General features: G+C 42.3%; 3 protein-coding genes across 7 annotated transcripts in view; 2 read left to right on the top strand and 1 right to left on the bottom strand.

Moving 5' to 3' along the window:
• The window catches only part of MTSS1 (metastasis suppressor 1), a 125,562-nt gene extending 123,122 nt beyond the window's left edge, over positions 1–2,440 (top strand). For 2 of the 3 annotated variants that reach the window (XM_010576926.1, XM_010576928.1), the window contains one exon: positions 597–1,386. In XM_010576926.1, the coding sequence (XP_010575228.1) occupies positions 597–1,294 (698 nt within the window). In that variant the 3' untranslated portion in view covers positions 1,295–1,386. Of the gene's footprint in view, positions 1–596 lie in introns of all 3 variants that reach the window. The other variant, XM_010576927.1, reaches the window with a different exon arrangement.
• NDUFB9 (NADH dehydrogenase (ubiquinone) 1 beta subcomplex, 9, 22kDa) lies at positions 1,337–11,331 on the bottom strand. Of its 2 annotated transcripts, XR_774951.1 has the most exons (5): positions 11,215–11,331; positions 10,641–10,833; positions 8,556–8,669; positions 7,356–7,566; positions 1,337–1,423 (listed from the first exon to the last, which is right to left on the bottom strand). XR_774951.1 is itself a non-coding variant. In XM_010576925.1 (4 exons), exons 1-4 carry the CDS (start codon positions 11,298–11,300, stop codon positions 7,435–7,437), a joined length of 525 nt encoding a protein of 174 aa, XP_010575227.1. In that variant the 5' UTR covers positions 11,301–11,331; the 3' UTR covers positions 7,329–7,434. The 2 variants fall into 2 exon arrangements, 1 of the variants encoding a protein (XP_010575227.1); XM_010576925.1 differs by lacking the exon at positions 1,337–1,423 and having other exon boundaries at positions 7,329–7,566.
• Positions 11,332–11,369: 38 nt separating this feature from the next.
• The window catches only part of TATDN1 (TatD DNase domain containing 1), a 17,109-nt gene continuing 7,837 nt past the window's right edge, over positions 11,370–20,641 (top strand). For both annotated transcript variants that reach the window (XM_010576931.1, XM_010576930.1), the window contains exons 1-6: positions 11,370–11,429; positions 12,639–12,704; positions 13,323–13,372; positions 15,321–15,384; positions 16,572–16,715; positions 16,813–16,855. In XM_010576931.1, the coding sequence (XP_010575233.1) occupies positions 11,408–11,429; positions 12,639–12,704; positions 13,323–13,372; positions 15,321–15,384; positions 16,572–16,715; positions 16,813–16,855 (389 nt within the window). In that variant the 5' untranslated portion in view covers positions 11,370–11,407. The remainder of the gene's footprint in view (positions 11,430–12,638; positions 12,705–13,322; positions 13,373–15,320; positions 15,385–16,571; positions 16,716–16,812; positions 16,856–20,641) is intronic.

A 20,641-nucleotide genomic window follows, 5' to 3' on the forward strand; every position in this document is an offset into this window, starting at 1 on the left:
CCTAGCTTGGCTCAGCAGTTACGTGGAAAGGAAGGAACCCAATGCAATTATTAAAGCTGAGACTGAGTTTTCAGAGCTGACAGCTGGGGTTTACTTTGTTTGCAAAACAAGCAAATTTGCTGCTGAAATCACTGGTACACAGTCCCCTGAGCCCCACATTGCCTAGTCTAAAGTATGCTTTTTAGTCACTGACTGTTTTAAGTATTTGTATCTACAAGTGGTAGCATATGGCCTGTAGGATGCTGGTTTTGGTGTCTTCATGTTGGCAACAAACACTGAGTCTTCATTACTTACTTAGTTCTTTTCAGGGAAGGTACTGAGTGTGTACAGTTCTCGTTCTCTTTCACAAGAGATGTAGGCACCCTGCAGCTTTAGGGTTGGTCTGCTGTAGCGCCTGCCTTCAGCCACGCAGTCTGAGAATCTTGGTCACAACATCTCAGGCTTTGTTCCTGCTAGACGTGAAACCTCTCCTAATTGCTGTTGACCTCTAGGCTTTTTTGCTTATATATACTTTTTTGATTATACATACTTTAGACTTGCTGACGTGACTCAGCTGTCTTCCCCAGCTTGTTCGTAACTCTGTCTTTTGGCATCAGTTTCAGATTATGATTATTTCTCTGTGAGTGGTGACCAGGAGGCAGAACAACAAGAGTTTGACAAATCTTCCACCATCCCAAGAAACAGCGACATTAGCCAGTCCTATCGCAGAATGTTTCAAACCAAGCGTCCTGCTTCCACCGCAGGTCTGCCAACCACGCTTGGACCAGTCATTGTCACCCCCGGCGTCGCCACCATCAGACGGACCCCTTCCACCAAGCCTTCAGTCAGACGCGGCACCATAGGGGGAGGTCCGATTCCGATCAAGACGCCAGTGATTCCTGTCAAAACACCAACTGTCCCCGATATCCCAGGAGGGCTGCCTGGCACCCTCGCTGGGACAGAAGAATGTCCCGAGCAAAGTCCCGAGTCTCCGGCAGCAGGAGATGGTGGGCAAAGTGTCACCAGCATGCCCTCGTCCTCCTGGAGCGGACAAGCATCTGTCAACCCTCCGCCGTCAAGCCAGAAACTGAGTGCTGCCGACGAGCAGAGGCAAGCGGTTCCTGAGAGCGAGGGGGAAGAAGGCGACCGGGATGGTGTCAGCACCCTCGCGCCCGCGGGCCAGCCGGAGCTTGATCCCGGAGAGCTGAGTCCTGGGGACGTCCCGCAAGGTGAAGATATGCTGAATGCCATTCGGCGTGGTGTCAAACTGAAGAAGACGACCACGAATGATCGCTCAGCACCTCGTATTTCCTAGGAGCGGAAAAGCTGCCAGAGTACTAGCTGCCGAGAAGGAACTGTGAGGAAACTAATTTGTCTCTATCCATTCCAATCTGTAATCAATGAATTTTTTAAGATACTCGGTAACAGACAGTCTGAAAGTACTCTAAAAGAGAAAACAAGGTGAAAGAGCGTAGTAAGACATAATCTTCACTGATGTTTTAATTTGTAAATATCAATGATTTTGTTTCTGCATTTTTTTGATCTAAGTTACACTTTTAATTTTTTCTGAAGGTGCCAAATCCCATTTACCTTTTTTATAACTCTCTTTGTAAAGTTTTAAATCATAGGAGAAAAAAAAAATGTCAAGTAGTTAACTTCAGCAAAGGGATTTAATGAAAATCTGGCTTTTTTGCAAGCTTTTGTAGAGCGCCTTGTAATAGTGAGGTTAAAACACAAAACAAAACAATGGGACTTATTTTAAAGTTTAAGTCAAGCTGTAAGGAACAGATCCTCATTTAAGTATTCAAAAAAAAGTTTGAAAAGCAGGACTAAAAATTGACAATAAAAGCAATATATAAAGCAAGGAAGAAACCTGCAGTTGGTAGAGTATTTGGGGGGTAGTGGGGGGGGAGGGAGATGCCATCAAAATAGCAGATGCTGTTGCACAAAAGTAGCCTAGTAGGATTAATTACTAGTAGCTTCATGGTAAATGCATCAGAATAAGCCATATTGGATTGCAGTGTTTTGTTTCTGTAGGGTGTTTTAAAGACTGGGTTTTTTCCACATTTCTTTTTTGACTGCACAGCAACAACTCTCAGTCACATGCATGCAGCCTTAACTGTGTAGGCTTGGTTATTCCACCTTCACTTTTTGTTCCACTCATCCTTTCACTGAATACAAACAAGGACGACAGGCTTAAGGCAGTTACAAATGTGAAAACATTTTTAAAATGCAAGCAGGGAGTTCTTACATATTATCAAAATGCCTTTTTCTGACTGTGCCCAGCAGGCTGGGCACCTTGGAAAGCCCAAATATTTTGAGAAAACACTTAACAATTTGACAGGTGTAACCAGCTTGTGATCTAATAAACTGCGAATGTTTCTTTCCAATACAGGGGCTTGTTTTTCTTAACTTCTTTTAAATGGCAGTTGATTGGCTTTTCTTAAATACCGAAAAGAAAGGGGTGAAGGGTGGGGGGTGGGGAGAGATACTGGTTTTTTTGATAATACTGGGAGTCTGACCACTATATTCTCTTTTTTTGTACTTTAAGTCATGTTTTTTGGAACGCTATTGGTAGAATTATTAAGAGTTGGATTTTTTCCTTAAAGTAAAAGTAAGTTATTGCTGCAATACCCGTCTCCTAAAGCTGATAGAAATATGCAGACCCCAGGGCACGACATGTGTTCCGACCAGACGGTCCACAAGGATGCCATCTGCCCACCCACGGCAGACCCACGCGTGGATGGACACCAGACTTGCGCATCCGCGATTGTTTAAAAGTGCACCAAATAATGCATATAAGGGGCTAGTTTCCACCACACACTCTGCAGATTTCTGTTGGCTCTAGACTTGCCTACATAACCTCTTATGCTTTAATACATAACTGCATTGGATGTGAAACTTCTAGTAATTGTGTAGTCACTGTGTTCTATATAACATTTTACACTGCTGTGGTTGCTAACCTTTTTTTTTTTGTTATGGCTTAAAAGCAAAAAGAAAAAAAAAAGGCATGATTCTTAGAAAATATTAAACCTTCCTTTCTTTGAAAAACAAGCTCCTTATTACAGAATATAATAAACAGTAGTGCCTGTGGTGTAGCCCACCAATCTTGATACAGTAGCTGATGCATTGTGCAAATGAGGCTTTGAGATGGTTTTTGCATAAACAAAAACTGCTAGGAGATAATCTCAATAGTTAAAAGTGTTATTTAAACCTTTGAAATAAATGGATGTAACTGTACCTGAGTACAGCTTTTCACTTGTTTAGTTCTTAAACGTTAGTATAATCAGTAAAATTTAATATAAAATGTTGCCAAATTCAATGTAGAAAGAATGTGACAAAACACTTTGGATAGTTCTATTGTTTGTGTTTTTGCATATTGTAAAAGCAGTGTCACAGCTAAAAAAATAAAATGTTTCTAATGGTAAATTATTGTGGTTTAGTTGCTAGTTTGTACTGAGAGTTGACCTCTCCCTGTGCAGTTTTTTGTTCTAAACTGGTATAAATAATTGCTGTAAGTGTGTCTCCCTTCTACATTGTAATGATTGCTTAAGCCTACATTATAAATAAAGAACTGCTGGAAAACTTCTGTATTTCGGTTCTTAAAGACTTTCTGCTTCCAGAGCTTTGGATGTCAATGGTGTCCTTCATCAGACTTCTGAAAATCACACAGGTTCCATCTGCGTGTAACAGAAGCAAGAGAGAATTAAAAAACAAGTAAATAAAATTGCATGTAACTGTGTTTTAGTGATGTGCACTGGAAGGGTAGTAGCAGAGCAAAGGTGCAGTGCTAACCATGGAACTTCCCATTAAATAATAACTGATGACATTTCTCTGTCCCTCACTGTTGTTATCTGGCCAAGAAGCACAGATAACCCAACATGTTTGTGCATCTGCTTCAGTGCTGGACCGCAGTTCCTTTTGCCAGAGGAGGAAGATTGCTGCTGTCCACACTGCCCATGCGTACAGCCAGAATTTATCAAGCACATCACCAGTGCTGTCTCCCACGTGCCCCTGAGTGATCAAAGACTTTCTTTGGTTCAGCTTTCTCAGAAACAAACGTAGAGAGGGAGGACATTGCTCCCACTTGCAGCTACCACGCAGTGGCCTAATTCATTTCCTTGCCACCGCGATAGATTCATTTTTGTCCAGAGGTTTCTATTCATCACTGTATTGGGTTTGTGTGGCAAGGTTTTGGCAGCTGGGGGGCTACAGGCGTGGCTTCTGTGAGAAGCTGCTAGAAGCTTCCCGTGTCCGACAGAGCCAATACCAGCCGGCTCCAAGACAGAACTGCCGCTGGCCCAGGCAGAGCCCATCAGTGACAGTGGTAGTGCCTCTGGGAGAACAGATTGAAGAACGCAAAAAAAAGTTGCAGGGGGCACAGAAACTGCAGCTGGAGTGAGGAGTGAGAACATGTAAGAGAAACAGCCCTGCAGACCCCCAGGTCAGTGCAGAAGGAGGGGGAGGAGGTGCTCCAGGTGCCGGAGCAGAGATTCCCCTGCAGCCCGTGGGGAAGACCATGGTGAGGCAGCCTGTCCTCCTGCAGCCCAGGGAGGTCCACGGTGGAGCAGGTCTCCACCTGCAGCCTGGGGAGGACCCCACGCCGGAGCAGGTGGGTGCCCGAAGGAGACTGTGAGCCGGGAGCAGGCTCCTGGCAGGACCTACGGACCTGTGGAGAGAGGAGCCCATGCCTTCTGGTTAGTTTGGGTCAGCTGTCCTGGCTGTGTCCCCCTCACAGGATCTTGCCCACCCCCAGCCTACTGGTGAGGGGGAATGTTGGAGGGACAGCCTTGATGCTGTGGGAGCACTGCTCAGCAGTAGCCAAAACACTGGTGTGTTAGCAACACCTTCCTAGCTGTAAATGCAAAGCACAGCACTATGAGGGCTGCTATGGGGAAAACTAACTCAATCTCAGCCAGTGCCAACACAGTCATAAGATGTTAAAAGAAAACTCAAGGTGGTTTGGCTGGAAATATGTCCTGACTCCAAAAGGATTCTAGTTTCATTCCCCATCTCTTTATGGCTGTTTCTCATGTACAGTATGCTTAGCCGGGTGCTCTTGTTTTGAAGTTTATCCCTGCTGCTTCTACAGTGAATCTGGTTCACTTGCAGCTGCGTGTGCAAAATCTTTTTGTTGTAGGGTGGATTTTTTTGTTGTTGTTTTTCATGCTGGGATGTGGGGTATACATCATGTTAGGGAACATCTGTCAGACCTGTCCAGCTGTTTGTAAAAGTCAGGTGGGATTTCTTGCTCTGTTTTCTAGCAAAAAAAAAAGTTGGTTGGCTGACTGGGAGGGAGGGTGCAAAATCACACATAATTAAAAAAGGAGTATTTTGGTGTTTGCATGATTTCTGAATATAGTGACCAGACAAACAAAGCAGAGGAGTAGGGTTTTGGGGGAAGGTAAGGCGCAGGAAGAGAAGATGTTTTTTTGTAAGCCTGTATTTGTCTGAATAGAAGTTAAGACGCACTTGGTGTACACCAGCTGACTGCTCCCACTGGCTCTACCCCATGAAGGTGCGGAGCGCTCTGGCACCAGCCTGCCCGTGCCACCAGCACACACCCAGTCACGGCTCCAGCTCCCAGCCAAGGGCTGCTTGTGCCAGGCTGGGGGAGAGGGCAAAGCGGGCTCAGGGGCAGGGCAGCTAAGCTGCGTTTGCCCTGCGATGTTGTATTTCCCCATGAATTTTGCCCACACCTGGATTTGGCCTTTCGTACGCGGGCTAATGCAAGTGGCTGCTAAAGCAAACCAGTGTTTTTAATTTGGGGAAGTGCAATGCTGGTAGTGCAGACCCTGTATTAGAAACCTGTAACAAGTTAGAAAAAGGGCCGCAGGTTGGAACTCTGAATAAGCACCTTCAGTATGGAAGAACACCAGAGCAAAGCACCAATACCTGAGCGGAGGGAAGCCACAGCTCTGTGTTAAGTAGGTAAACACAGCCGAACGGTGTGCTGAACAGCCTCAATTCTGCTACTGCCTTTGGACTGACGGAGCGCAAACCCATCCTGCTCCCTGGTAAGAATGAAAATTTCAGCAGTGGAATATGTGAAGCCATTTTTCTGGAGTTTTTTGGTTTTTTTTTTTCCCAAAACTCAGACTTACTGAAGAGGGCGAAGTAAAATTTCTAAAAACCAGCCAGGTTAAAGCCTTAGCTTATACCCAAGCTAACTATGTTTAGGCCTTAGAACAGCTGAAGTTAGTGCCTTTGCCACCTCCTGTTACTTTCAAGCCTTAAGTAAGTTGGAGTTCATGGAAAAATTAAGCCTTAGGGTTAAGTATGGTACAATCAAGTAACTTCTGTAAAATGAAAGTCTGATTAGGTGACCCAAATCTCCTCTCTTCTAGCCCTAAAAATGGGAGAACAGCAGAAGGTGAGAAAGGTTTTCCTGAGCTTTTACTAGGTGGCTATACCCCATCTATTCTCTTACGGAGTGGTTAGTTGAAAGTGTTAGCAGAATTCCCTGTGTCTTATATCAGAGCAAACAGCTTTTTGTACCCGGTTCATTGTATCGCACTGCCTGCTATAACTGTATGTATGGGACCTGTACACAAGTGTACAAGAGCCATATTCCCCAGCAGGCCACTTCTTGTTTTAACTGATACAGCTCTGTAGGTATCTAGGATTCAGGTTGTATGGGGATGAACTTCCTGCTGCTCTACAGCAGTGTCATCCATGCCAGGAAGACAGCATGACATCATTGTAAGGAAGGTTTATGTCTTGTGAGATGTGATACCTATGTGAAAAGTGCAGCAAAAAGAGCCTAATGAGGTGGGGAGGGAGGGCAGGAAGTCTTTATCCCTAAGCAAGGTTAGAAATACCCTCAGACCAGGAGCAATCAAAGCTCATGTCTGTTGCTGTCAGTATCTTGAAACTCTAGCTTTAACACCTTGCCTGTATTTAGTACCAGATTCCAAGTTATGGTGCTGATATGAATTGTTTATTGATTTTCATCCACTCCCCTCCAGGCCTCCCTCCCTCCCTCCTTCTCCACAGTGGGAGACAGGCTCTTGCCATAGTTCCTTCTCATCTCATTTGATCCCATCCCCCAGCAAATCTGCCTCTCCTGCCCATCCAAGCTCACATTCCTTCTCTGGGAATATGAGTTTTATGTGGCCAATTATTTTTTCAGTCTCATAGTTGAGTTTTCTGACTCTTACTGTGAAAGCTGCAGTAAAACTTGCTCTGGTGTCACTACCCCATTAAGACTTCTTCACAGGCTGGTCAGTGTTCTCTGACATTTTAGATATATAGTGTAGATGTTAACAGTCACCTATTCTACACTGCACAAACTGGAAGTGAAGTGTGCATGCTATAGAAGAGTATGTCAGAAAAATGCCTTCTCTTTTACTTTATTTAGCTTTATTTTGTATCACTTAGAGTAGCATGCGGTCACTGCCATGTCAACTGCCTACAGAAGATAGACCGCTTTGATTCTCACGTGAAGTAATGCTTTTACATGGGCATTTCACGAGGTCTCGTAACATAATGCCACCACAGTGGTGGCAGATGACCTTCCTTACGAGCTGGAGGCAAAGCTTCAGTTCTTGGACCATCAGCTGGAGTTTCTTCTTCCAATTGCTTAATCTAGAAGACAAGACATAAAATTGCTTTAGTACATGAATACGCATTTCCATAATGTGGTTTTCAGTGCCCAGGCAGTGATCAAAACTAGCCCCCATTTCAGAAGGGAAGAACCAGCAGTAATGCCTTCAGCTGACAGACAGGTTTCATGTTTCCCCAGTATTCACTGAAACTCAGTAATCATTGCAAGCTCATATCACCTAATTAAGAAGGAATTTTTAGGAGTAAAGAGTGATTTGCAAGAGAAATTTTACTTAAAAGGTCATTATTTCCACATAATTCATGTCTACCATTGCTATGTTAAACAGACTGAATTCTTTTGCTGCTTTGAAAGGTGCCAGATAACTACAAGTCCTGAACAACTTCATTCCAGTCCATAGGAGATCTCAATTTCTGCATGCCACCAACAGCCCTTTAGATGTTTTCAGTACATGTTTCTTGAAGCAGCGTAAGTGCTGGCTGACACTATGTTAATTCTGATAAGAGTGCCATACTACATACAAGCAACTGAACAACTGAACTGAAGAACTCTTCAAAGAACATCAACTTTTCCCAACTGAATCTCAGATTCGGATGGCCAGAAATTAGTCTCGATTCCCAGCTGATGAACACTGTGGTAAGTCACTTTCAAATGTGCAACCAGAAAGTGTCAGAGCTTCACAGCACCAGAAGAGGAATTCTCTGGTATTAATCTCCTCTCATCCCACTTTGGAATTTCTTTTAGCTAAACTGCTACAACAGCCCTGTGCTAAATAGCAGGTTCAGCTTTAACTTCAAATTCCCTTCACAGCCTTTAAGAAGCTGTAACTCCGAGATAACTGTGTAGGCATTTTAGGTCAAGTCAGTGTTTCACACTGCCAAGAGTTCTAATAAAGCAGAGTCTAAATGAGACTGCAGTAGGCATTCAATAATTTTTCCAAGAACACATCTAAATGTCACACAAAATACTTGCGTGCTAAAGAGGCTTTAATTTGCTTTGAGCAAGCACTGACCTCTTTATCCCAGCTTTCCCGCTGCAGCTTCTTCCATTGCTCTCGTTTGGCAAAGTAATCAGGATACATTGCCTTCTCAGAAGGATGCCAGTAATCCAAGCACCATTCAGGAATCTGTTAAAGAAAAATATAATTTATATATATTATTTTTATATACGAAATCATATGTAGTACACATACAAAAGAACTAAACTCAATCACTGAAGCCAGTATTAAAATGGATCAATAACCCAGGAAATAAAGTACTACATAAAAGGCACCATTTAAGAGCTACCTGACTATTGTTAGGCTGAAGGCACTATATGGCAGAGGTCAGTACTTTTAATCTGTGTTTCACACATTATCCTAAATCATAGGAAGACATCATAGCAACTTGCTTAAATCATAGCATCCTGAAGACAAATCCCAGGTCATCTCCATTTATTCAAAAAGTTCAAAATAATTCCATCTGGTGGAAGAGAAGATCTCATTTCTTGCCTTCCTTCTCCAAAAGGCAGCAGGTTAGAGAGATTCTTTTTTCCAACTACTAATTTCTTTTATTTGACAGAGACAGAACCTTACAGTTCATTTCTGCTTGTCTACAACTACTAAAAAATCAGTGGCTTTTAAGATCTTGATAATGGTCTGACCTCCAAGACGTCCGGTCAAGAAAAAAAGCAAACTTTAAAATTTTGCAGCAGCATATCACTAAATGTTAAAGTTTTAAATACAGGAACATTGATTAAAAAACAAAAATCCCCACCACCAAAACGCCCAATCCTTAAAAAAAGAAAATTAGGAAGCTGCTCCAATACCATCATTCACCTAGTGACATTTACACTTCCAGTTTCCTGCTGTGATTCTCATCAGTGAGTAAACCTTGGACTGAACAGAAATAGCAAAGCTGCTAATATTTAAAAAAAAAATAAAATCCACACATACCGAACAACAATTAAAACCATCAAACAGCCTGAGATCTAAAAATTACATTTTGTAGCAGCATCCACAATGGACAGTCACCGATATACCTAGAAGCCAAATCCTTGTGACGGCCATTTTGTTAAGAGTTTTAGCATATCAAACAGGGCAAAGAAAAGAGAACATAAACCAGTTTACGTTTCTATATGAAGACTAATCCTGACCATTTATTGCTCAACTGGCCTTTTTTCCATCCAGATTCTCTCTCACCATTGTCTCTGCTACTGCTAAGGCCCATGGCCTTGGCATAAGCTTAAGCCCTCCTCTTCCTTTTTCACTCCTATGTTCTTTTTTCTGCCTCTGATAAATCTATGTCAGATTCTTCCTTTCACATGGCTTCCTATGCATTCTTATGTGATCAGATCTAGTCTTGTGTCAGCACTTTCTTCAAATTCAGGAAAAAACGGGTGCATACACTCTCTAGGTTAGTATTAACTTCTTGTAATGCATTAAGAGACAATACCGAGAAAGCAAAAACCCTGTGTTTTTTCTAAGAAACTTGCTTCTTTACTTCTAAATAGAAAAATCTAGGGGAAAAAAAAGCCTCTAAAAGTGCCTAAAAATATAGCTTCTATTTTAAGGCCTACCACCTATCACACAGTGACGCACAGACACGTATCTGGCACTACAGGATATGAAGGGAAATGATAATTTGCTGGAAGAACTCAAAATGCTGGAAGAATGATGGGACTGAGTGAAGCCCCCCAACAGCCAAGCTGACATCTGACAAGGCCAGAGAGAAACCAAGGCTGTGACCAGATGGCACCACAATGGGCAGCACAGCTTCCTGCACGTTGTTTACTGTCACAGCTCAGCTCCAACCTTTTCACTGTGCCTGCCTGACTCATTACAGGGCAGCTTCCATTTGGCAAAAGAGCAGATGCTTATCCCAGCAAAAAGAAGCTAGCTGTGTTCAGACAAACCAACAAACTCCACTTGCAAGGATCAGACAAGCGGGACAGCTTCTCCCACGCAAGCAGCAAGACGTTCAGCAGCAGTAAACTATTAACAAAATGATACTGCTGAGTCAAGCTGCAGCCCTATGAAAGACCACTTCAAGCACTCACTTTACAGTCACTATAAGAAGAGTAAGGTAAGCACAGTAACACACCTTACAGGCCACCTTACCTTGTAGCACTCGTATCTCTCATAGGAAGTGCCCCCAGGGGAGTCAGGGAAGATGTATGGCTGAGGATGCTGGTTTGCCCAGAACTCCTCCTCACCTGCCTTCAGCAGCTCTGTAGCTTTCACCATATCCTTCACATCCTTGTTCTTATCAAATCGTTCTCTCAGGAGGCAGGCAAAGTAGCGGTACTTGTCTCTACAGACAGAGGTTAAGCACAATGACGCATGTTGGAGGAAAACACTAATCGCATAGAGAAACAAAGCTTGGCAATATCATCAGTCACCCCTGCCCAAAGACAGGATTTGGCCAGGGGCCGCCGAGGAGCTCCTGTTCCCACATCACCCTTTTCTGCGGCAGGCACAGGCAAGTTACCCTAGAGGCTTTTTCCTCACCCCTTCAGCCATGCCTGGGCGGGGGGAGAAGACAAAGTGCCAGTCAAGCCCAACGCCCCATCTCGGCGGAGAAGGCCAGCTCCGCTCCCCCCCCCCCCCGGCTAAGTGCGGAGCTGAGAGGCCCCGCTCCTAGGAAGGACAGGTCTCTCCCCCTTCCCCAGGCGCACCTCCCTTCGCCTCTCACCGGTAGATGCACCAGGACTCCAGGTGCCGCAGGGATTTCTTATAGAGCCGCAGCACCTTCTGCTGGTGCGTCAGGTAGGCCGCCATTTCGGGCTGCCCTACCCCTCACCTTCGCGCGCGCGGGGGCTGACGGGAAGGTGGAGGACGTCGCCGCGCGCAGGCGCGTGGCTCGCGCTCCCGCCGCCGCCGCCGCCATGAGTCGTGCCAAGTTCATCGGTGAGGGGAGAGCGGAGGCGGGTAGGGGGGTCTGCGTCCCCGGCCCCGGTGGGGGCTGGTCGCCTCGCCCCAGAGTCCCTCCGTACTTCGCCCGGTGCCGGGCTGAGGCCGCCCCGCTCCCTGAGGGGCCGAGCGTGGCGGGCGGGGGGGGCGTGGGCCGCTCTGGTGGTGGGGCCTGCCCCTCATCCAGGGCTCGTCACCTTCTGTAGTCCCTCTCGGTGTCTCCGGGGCCGAGATGCAGGCCGCCTTTAGGCTTACAAGAAGTGTTTGGGAACGCTTCTGCCATCGCTGGGGGCTTCACGCGGGGCACCGAGGGGCTGCTGCCCGTCTACTCAGCGTTATCCCTAAACTCTGGGTTTTCTGGCCGCTTCTCGTCCCCTTTATCGCGTTGGCGCGTTAGCTGTGGTTGTTTCTAATTGCATGGCGTTGGCTTGGATGAAAATGTTAATATTCTTAGGAAATTTGGCAGTAGGTATGCAAATTTGAGAAGGTCGGTTGAGATCGATGTTCTGCGTGTGGCTGAGCAGCCTTGGAAAATTTCCCTTCCCACTGGAAACCCTGTTAGAAACGTGGGTTCTGGCAGCTGGGGAGGTGGTTGTTGCTGAAGCCTCTGCTTCAGCCCTTGGCTGTGAGGCTGCAGCTCAGGGAAGGCCTTGGGAGCCAAGTAGAAGGCGGCTGTGCTGGGGCTGGAGCAGCTTTGGTCGGTGACTGCATTGCAGGTTTTCTTGTTCATGCTGCTGGCCAGGCTGGATGGTCGCAGGCCGTAGGAGGGAAAACAGGCAGCTTTTGTGAGGCAGTCTGCTGCTGCTCCCACTGGTGTAAAGGTTGTATGTGAGATGCTGTGTTTTCCCTTCCCTGTTACTGCTTGTGGGCCAAGATAAATTTGTATTTTCATGCGAAAAGCGGAATTAATTGCAATAAACAGTATATACGTATTAGCTTTGGTGACTATGAGAACGTGTCTTATACACTCATAGAATAAGTCTGGAGTTGCACAGAAGGCCAAAATTCAATTTTTCTGTCACTTCTAGTAAGAAGTAAGCTCTCAAATTATGTGAGTAAACTTATGCTTAAGCTTTGTATGTCCTGTCAATGTGGTAGTTGGGTTCTACTGAGATATGCTTTACATTGCCTTCCCTAGTTGGCTAACGCTCAGAATGAAATGCAGAGTGACTATAGCATCTAATTTCTATATTTGTTTTTTCATAGATATTGGTATTAACCTGACAGATCCTATGTTCAGAGGAATCTACAGGGGAACACAAAAACATCAAGGTAAGTGTTGCTTTGTATCTGCTGAAAGACTGAATCCCTCTTATTAAAATGGAAGCCTCTTGTCAGCAAGTGAGGTTAGAACTTTTTTTTTCTCCTCAGAAACTGGATGCTTATTATTTACTATGGCTTGAAGAAGAAAGTGTGACAAAATAAGTTAGATGTTCTAAGCAAAATATACTGTCTTCTACTGAATTGCTGTTAAGTTGTCATACAGGTAACTGCTTCTAGAGCAAAATGGAAAATTGCTGATGTATTTATGTTAGGATTGCATGGAAGAAACTGATCTGAGAATTATGATCAATAAACTATGAAGTATTGCATTGCTGAGTCATAGTTACTAATTATAACTGATGCTTTTTTTGCTGTCATGGCCTTTAGATATAAATGTAAAAAGAGTCTACTAAAGTATGTGAAAAACTTCCATTGACTTCTTGGATTTAAATTGTATCTTCAGTTATTGCATTTTGTTATTGTCTTCTAAAGATTACTGAAATGTGGTTTAAAGATTGATTGTGATATGCATTTTGACTGCATGAAAGTGAGTTTTAGTTGAAAAGTAGTTAAGTTATGCTGTAAAACCTGAAGTTCAATTTATGATATTTTTATGAACTTTCACAGATGACTTTTTGGATGTGGTAGAGAGAGCAGTCAAAATTGGCATTAAAAAGGTAATTTCTTATAATAAAATTTCTTTAATATTTTAAACTGCTTTCTAATACTTTGGGTTTTTAGTGCTCGACTATTAAAACAATGTTTCTGCAACTTGCAGTGGAAAATGCAGTAACTTTCTTCAACAGCATAAAACAAAAGCGTTCTGTGCAGAGCATTGTCTTTCATTTGCACAGATCGTTAGATGCTGATTATTTAAGTTCAGTGGTATCATATGTGGTATGTATGTAGAATTTCTTCTGTACAGTTTCAAGAGAAGGGTGTTCTCCTCTGACCTACTGCAGTCAACTAGTACGTAATTTTCTGTGTTAGTAGTATTATAGGCAGCCACTCCTGTCTTCTTGTATCCTGAGTGACTGACTCAACAGTTGCCACCACAGATCAAAACTCAAAAACTCTCCTGATAATAATCCTTCAGATATTTCTGTATGTAAAGGAAATTGGTAATTGCAGAACAGCTGGGAGTGCCCATAAATTCTTTCATCCGAATGTCTGGCTTATGTGCATTTAAACAGCATCATTATGAACAGGTTTGTAACTCTTAGCTTGAAATTGGTGTTTTCAGCAGTGGACCACACTCCTTTTGTTATAATAGTCTAGCCTGCCTATATCTCTCTAAACTGAATAAATTGTCAAGACAAAAATATGAATTAAAATTGAATACAATGCACACTGTCATGAACTGTTCTACTGCACTAATAAGGCTGGTGGATTAGAAATAAAGAAATAAACCCTCCTCTAGAAGAGGAATAGACTTGCTAAAAGGCTCTTGTCTGAAAATAAGGGACAATAAACTGGTAGACAAAAAAAAGAAAGCTCTAGCGATGGAGAAGTTACCACACTACAGCAAATACAGAATCATAGTCACTTTTACTGTGTTTATATATGCTGTATAAGTACTGTTTAATCTTTATACCACCCTCTGAAAGTAAGTGGCAATTTTCCTACTTTATCATCAAAAAAAGATTGGCTGCATAACTTTTTCAAGGTGCACAGTGAATTCAGAGATGGAATTCAGGATTTCCATGTCCTTAGCTATGTTTTCAGTCTTGCTACTGTCCTGTACAGCGTCAGAAGTCTATCCCATCCCAGATTGTTTCTACTTGCCTAGAATCTTAATCTGTTTATTTGAAAATACTTCTATTTTTCTATATAGCTGCTGATTTGTGGTAATTTTTGTGAAGTTTTGCCCTGTGATATGTGTACTCTGAGCCACTTTCAGCTTAATTTATTTTTCTGGCGATACTGTTGGGATGTGTCCATCTCTAATGGACCATGCTGCAGAAATGTCTGACTTGGTGCTGACCGAGTCTGGTATATAGCATACGTAGGGATAGAAGTGGTCCAAAAGCAGTGTAGTCATCATTTATTAAGACCTAGGGTACAAGATCCTGCAAGTGGTGATTCAAAAAACGCTGTAAGCAACAATTCTTGTGTGATAACCTTTGATCTTAAGGTAAAAATAAAAGATCGGAGGCAGAAATTTTTAAATTTGTAATCCCAACTCTGATACGGGCTCCTTTGTTGGTTTATCTACTTACTTACTCATGTCTTGTTTTGGGTGTTGAGGAGTTTTTAGTTTCTCCACCTGTAAGACAAGGAGAATGTTTCTGATTATCATTTCTTGAATGCAAATAAAGTTTCTTGAGTCATTGTCTAATGAAGTTAATATTGCTGCACATAGATGTATTTTACTAATTTAATGGTTTAAATACTTAGAAGATACTTGATAAAGAAAAAAATCAGGTTTTGATACCTAGTGTATTTACTAGCTCCTGAGGACCATTGAGGTTTTACTGATTTATGAAATTTTGTCAAATATACATTAGTAATTATCTTCTCATGTTCTCTGTCTAGATTCTTACTTACATCTGAGTGTTTTCTTAAATATTCTGTTTGATGTTCAGAGAAGATCATACTCACTGACAGTACTTTTCTTCTTCCAAGTTTTTGATTACAGGTGGGAGTCTACAAGATAGTAAAGATGCATTGCAGCTGGCACAAACAAATGGTATTTCCACTTTAAACTTAATGTTGTCAGTTAAATATATAACCTTCTCCACTCTCAGAATTAAGAGTTCAAAAGGACCTGCCACTGGTGGTGTTTCAGAATCTCAAAATGAGAAATTATGTTTCAGAATGCGATGAATGCATTGTGTATGAGTTCCTGTATGTTGCTCTTTAGATCCCTGGGTGTTGGAAGGAATCAGTCTTTCCTGTAATTTCTATTTCTAGACAGCAATTACAGGAAATTTCTGGAATACAAATTTTGTTACAAGGCTCTCTTCTAGAAATAAGCTGGAATGCTTATATGGTGTGGAGGATATGTTTTTTGGTGGGTTTTTGTTTGTTTTTTACTTACCAATCTATCATGACCAGCTTGAACAAGAGAGGTATCTTTTTCTTTACGGTTCTCCTAGCTTTACCTTTCTTTCTGTGAAAAGGCAAATATCATTCCACTAATTAGTATGTATTTGAACTAAAACACATGTTAAAGTACTATTTATGAAGAGAACCATAGAATAATTTAAGTTGGAATGAACCTGAGGAGTTAATTTGGTCCAACCCGATCAATCTCCCCACCTCCATCAAAGAAGGACTAGCTTTAAGATTAGGTCAAGTTGCTCGGGGCCTTATATAGTCTTTCCCTCCCTCCCAAGCTTATACGTTCTCCATAAAGGCACTTAGCAGAAGTGTTAGTTTTGGCACTAAGGTAACCTAGATTAGATATGTGGGTGAATCAGGCTAGATGTTGCTTGTGAAATTCTGTAACAGCTTATGCAGAGGCACACTGCGTGCTGTCTGCCTGAGGATGCTGAGGATAACCTGATGCATTTTGAACGAGATGTATTTCTGGGTGATCTCAAGAGGTTTCTTCCATCCTCAACAATTGTATGATTTGTTGAGGGCCGCTCCACCGGAGTAATTCAGCTTTGAGTTGCGGTTTTGGAGTATACTAAATAATGTGTACTCAAAAGAAACACATGCACACACCCCTGCTGGAAATACTGTCTAACATTTTTTAAAGCAGAAAATACAAGTGTAATAAAATCATCACCAAGATAAAGATGTTCAAGGGGACTTTTCTTTTAAAATAATGAGCAACAAAAAAAAGTCCAGATACAGATACTGTCTATAACTTCTATAAATTTTCTTTTTTTTTTTTTCTTAAAACCAACTAATACTATCTTGCTTTAGACATGTTCTACAGTACAGTTGGCTGTCATCCTACCCGCTGTGGAGAATTTGAACAGAGTAGCCCTGAACAGTATTTATCTGAATTAAAAAATCTGATTGAAAAAAATAAGACAAAGGTAATAGCAGTTGGAGAATGTGGCTTAGGTAAGTGTTATCTTAGTACTTCAATATTTTTTTTTTCTAGACATACATTAAAAAATCCTAAAACACTAAGTGGGTTTTTTGTTCTTTCTATTTGTAGATTTTGATAGATTAGAATTTTGCCCAAAGGACATCCAACTCAAGTAAGAAATTTCTGATGACTATAAATTGACTTGTAGCAATTTACAGGAGTGTTTTCTATTTTGTGTTCTACCACGTAACATTTTGTCAGGTATAGACCTGCAATTTGCAGGGTTGGCTCTGGGTTTTTTTGGCAGAAATGGGACTTCAAAGAAAAATGCCTACATTCAAGTAGTGCCATGTGCTAAATTTTGCTACCTGCCTGGTATTGACTTAGCATGTCTTTTTCTGTAAAATTGATCAGAATTTGTGGGTGTCTGGATGCGACAGGTGTTTGTTCTTGCTAATACTGAAGAACTCCTAGAGACTTATGGGGAGAAGAACAACTGTAGTGTGTGAAAGAATTAGGTTATTGATTGAAAGCCATGGGGAAGGGAACAGAACTGTCAAAAAGGGTAAGTTGGCAGTGTCAAAAATAAGCTTTTAGGAAGGGAGGTGCTATCTGGGAGCAGGTAATTGGGAGCTGATGAAAAAGATAATCTCAGGAGCTGGAGAGATCTGTATTTTGAAGTAATATATGCAGCATAGATACTGAATGGAAAGAAGCTAGCACAGCCCCTAAAATCAGCTTGCACTCTTGTACTCAGAACTTCTGTCTACAGAGGGAACTGACTGAAAGATATGTGATAAATTCAAATAAGAAGAGTGATTCATGAATTGTGCTTGCATATTACTGTTCTGAGTAAATTAGTCACTGGGGGGCAGTGGTTAGTTGTGGTTTTTTCTAATTGCCACGTTAGCAGTAATAGAGTTAATTTCTTCATAATGCTACTGTGATAAAGTAAAGTATCCAGCAAAGTGGACAGAACTTTTTCTCCTGGTAGAATTCAGTGTACAGTTCAGCAAAGCACACCTTGGAGTATAACCGGTTTCTTTTCTATGGCAGCCTAAAACACTGGTGGAGTATCATATTTTAAGATCCTTAACTGCCTTGATGTTATTGGGAGAAAAAAATTTATCTGATTTTCCTTATCTGATGGGCTGCAGCTGAAGACCTGTAGTGAAAAACTTCTAATCTAGTGCACTGAAATTGGGTTGCGAGGAAAGAGGTAGCAGGGTAGAGCAGAAATCCCTTTTAAAGTGGTCGGTAAGTCCTTTCCAGATAAGTTTGATAATGACAGAAAGTCTTTATCTGAGCTATTTCAGTGAATCGTATGAAATATATAAATCTAGTTTCTCAGAGCATTTTGGGAGCCCTTCCTGGAATTTGCAGTTGGAAGGAGGTGATTGATGAAAAAGACAGGAAGCAAGAAATATGAGGGAGTGAAGAAATACTGAAAGCCTCAAGGACAGATGCCTGCAAACATTGTGTTTGTAAATTCTGTATTTTCTAAATGGACAGCTTTCCCTGCTGTTCATTCTCCACGTGTTTGTGAAATGTGGTCAGGGTTTGGGGTTGTTTTCATTTCTGCTAATTGAATGCTATGTAGTTAGATACAGTCTGGCTTTCATGACCTTTAGCAGACTGGATGGTGGGTTCTTTGAATTGATGTTCAATGTATGCTTGATAAATGAACTAAAAAAAAGGAAGGCAAAGTGTGAAATGCATGGAGGCAGGTCACCACTTTTCAGCTGATCTGCAGTTCAGGTGTTGTAGCAGTCACTGCAATAGCTAGCAAGTAGCTGCAGGGTTACCCCGTAGAAGAGAAGTATGGTAGTTTCCCAGTGGGTAGTATCTGAGCATGACCTCTGTTTTGTTTAATGTTTAATCATTATTTTCTAGTTAGTTATGCTGTGTTTTCTTCTGGATGATTTTCACCTGTAAAAAGTGAACATTATGTTTTTTTAATCCTTTTTCTTGGATTGAAAAGCTAATAAAGATTAAATTCCTTTGTTGAAGCAGCCCTAAGAACTTTTTTTGTCAGAATTTTTCTCCATTCTCATAACTTTTCCAACAGAAAATGGTGATTTGAATGGTAGTTAGATGAAGCTACTGCCTTCATATTATGGTGAAGGTCACATTATAAATGGACTGATAAGTCTATAGAAGTTTCACTTCTGCTGTGCTACTGGAAGGGGTTTGTGGGGTTTAGTGACATGAAAACAGGAGTTTTATTAACCAAATTGGAGGCAATGAACAAAATCACATACACTATTAATCATACATTAATCCAGAATTGTTTGTCTGGCGATATTCTACCTCAACAAGGCCAATTTGCTTCAGCTCCTTTGGTGTCTTGATTCCAAACCTGAAAATACCATAGTATTTGAACTACATGGTCAAAACTAAACCTGTGAACAACCATGCAAAATATTTTAAAACTTCTTTAATGAGAGGAAACATAGAACCAGCATATATTGAATGACAGTCTACTCACCCAAAGAAAAAGGTTGTTCCTTCAGCACTGGAGCTAGTAAGGTTTAGTTTCCTACTGACTTATTTTGTTACCATTCTGATCACTGTACATCTGGTTTCTTCACGCTTTTCCAGGGTTTCTCTTTCCCTTTCTCTTTGTTTTTATTTTTTCTCTCCGAGAACTTCCCCATTCACCACCTCTTTCTCTTTGACAGGACAAGTAGCAGCATGTGTTAAGCTTCATTGTTGCTAGGAATTCAAGATGCTTGACTTGCCTTACCATTTGTAGGGGCACTAAATTTTGTACTTTCAAGACCACTACCCTTCTCAAAATGAGATTGAAATTGGCAGTAGGTTACTTAGGGGACTTATTTGCAGCTCACTCTCTAAAACCTCATTTCCTTAGGAAACAAGCCTTCTGTTTTAAAAAAAAAACACCACCAATAATCAAGCAACTGTAGCTATTTAACTGCAAGAGCAATCATGAGTTGCAATTAAATTTATATTTAGTCAAACAAGCTAAACTAAGCACAGCAGCTAGACTAGAAAGAAGATTCAAAGTAGGTGTAATTAATTCTCCTGAATTTTCATGTCAGTTTTTAACATTACAGCTGATCTCTTTTGCACCTGTTCTATCTCAAAAGATCTGCACTGATAAGCAGGGAAGGTAACTTTTGTCAGAGGAATCACAGAATGGTTTGGGTTGGAAGGGACCTTAAAGACCCTCTAGTTCCAACCCTGCTGCCGTGGTTGGCAACACCTTCCACTAGACCAGGTTGCTCAAAGCCCCATCCAACCTGGCCTTGAACACTTCCAGGGATGGGGCATCCACAACTTCTCTGGGCAACCTGTTCCAGTGCCTCACCACCCTCACAGTAAAGAACTGCTTCCTTACATCTAATCTAAATCTGCCCTCTTTCAGTTTAAAGCCAGTACCCCTGGTGCTATCACTACTATGCCCTTGTAAAAAGTCCCTCTCTGGCTTTCTTGTAGGCCCCCTTTAAGTACTGGAAGGCTGCTGGAAGGTGTCCCCGGAGCGTTCTCTTCTCCAGGCTGAACAACCCCAACTCTCTCAGCCTGTCTTCTTAGGAGAGGTGCTCCAGCCCTTTGACCATCTTCGTGGCCCTCCTCTGGGCTCGCTTCAAGAGGTCCATGTCCTTCTTATGTCTGGGGCCCTGGAGCTGAACGTGGTACTCCAGGTGGGGTCTCACAAGAGCAGAATAGAGGGGGAGAATCACCTCCTTTGACCTGCTGGCCATGCTTCTTTTGATGCAGCCTAGGATACGGTTGGTTTTCTGGGCTGCAAATGCACATTGCTGGCTCATATTCAGTTTTTCATACCCCCAAGTCTTTCTCCTCAGGGCTGCTCTCAATCCACTCATTGCCCAGGCCGTATTTGTGCTTGGCATTGTCCCAACCCACGTGCAGGACCTTGCAGTTGGTCTTGTTGAACTTCATGAGGTTCTCACGGGCCCACCTCTCAAGCCTGTCA

The sequence above is a fragment of the Haliaeetus leucocephalus genome, unplaced genomic scaffold (genome assembly GCF_000737465.1).
Source record: "Haliaeetus leucocephalus isolate CR32 unplaced genomic scaffold, Haliaeetus_leucocephalus-4.0 Scaffold555, whole genome shotgun sequence".
Taxonomy (NCBI): domain Eukaryota; kingdom Metazoa; phylum Chordata; class Aves; order Accipitriformes; family Accipitridae; genus Haliaeetus; species Haliaeetus leucocephalus.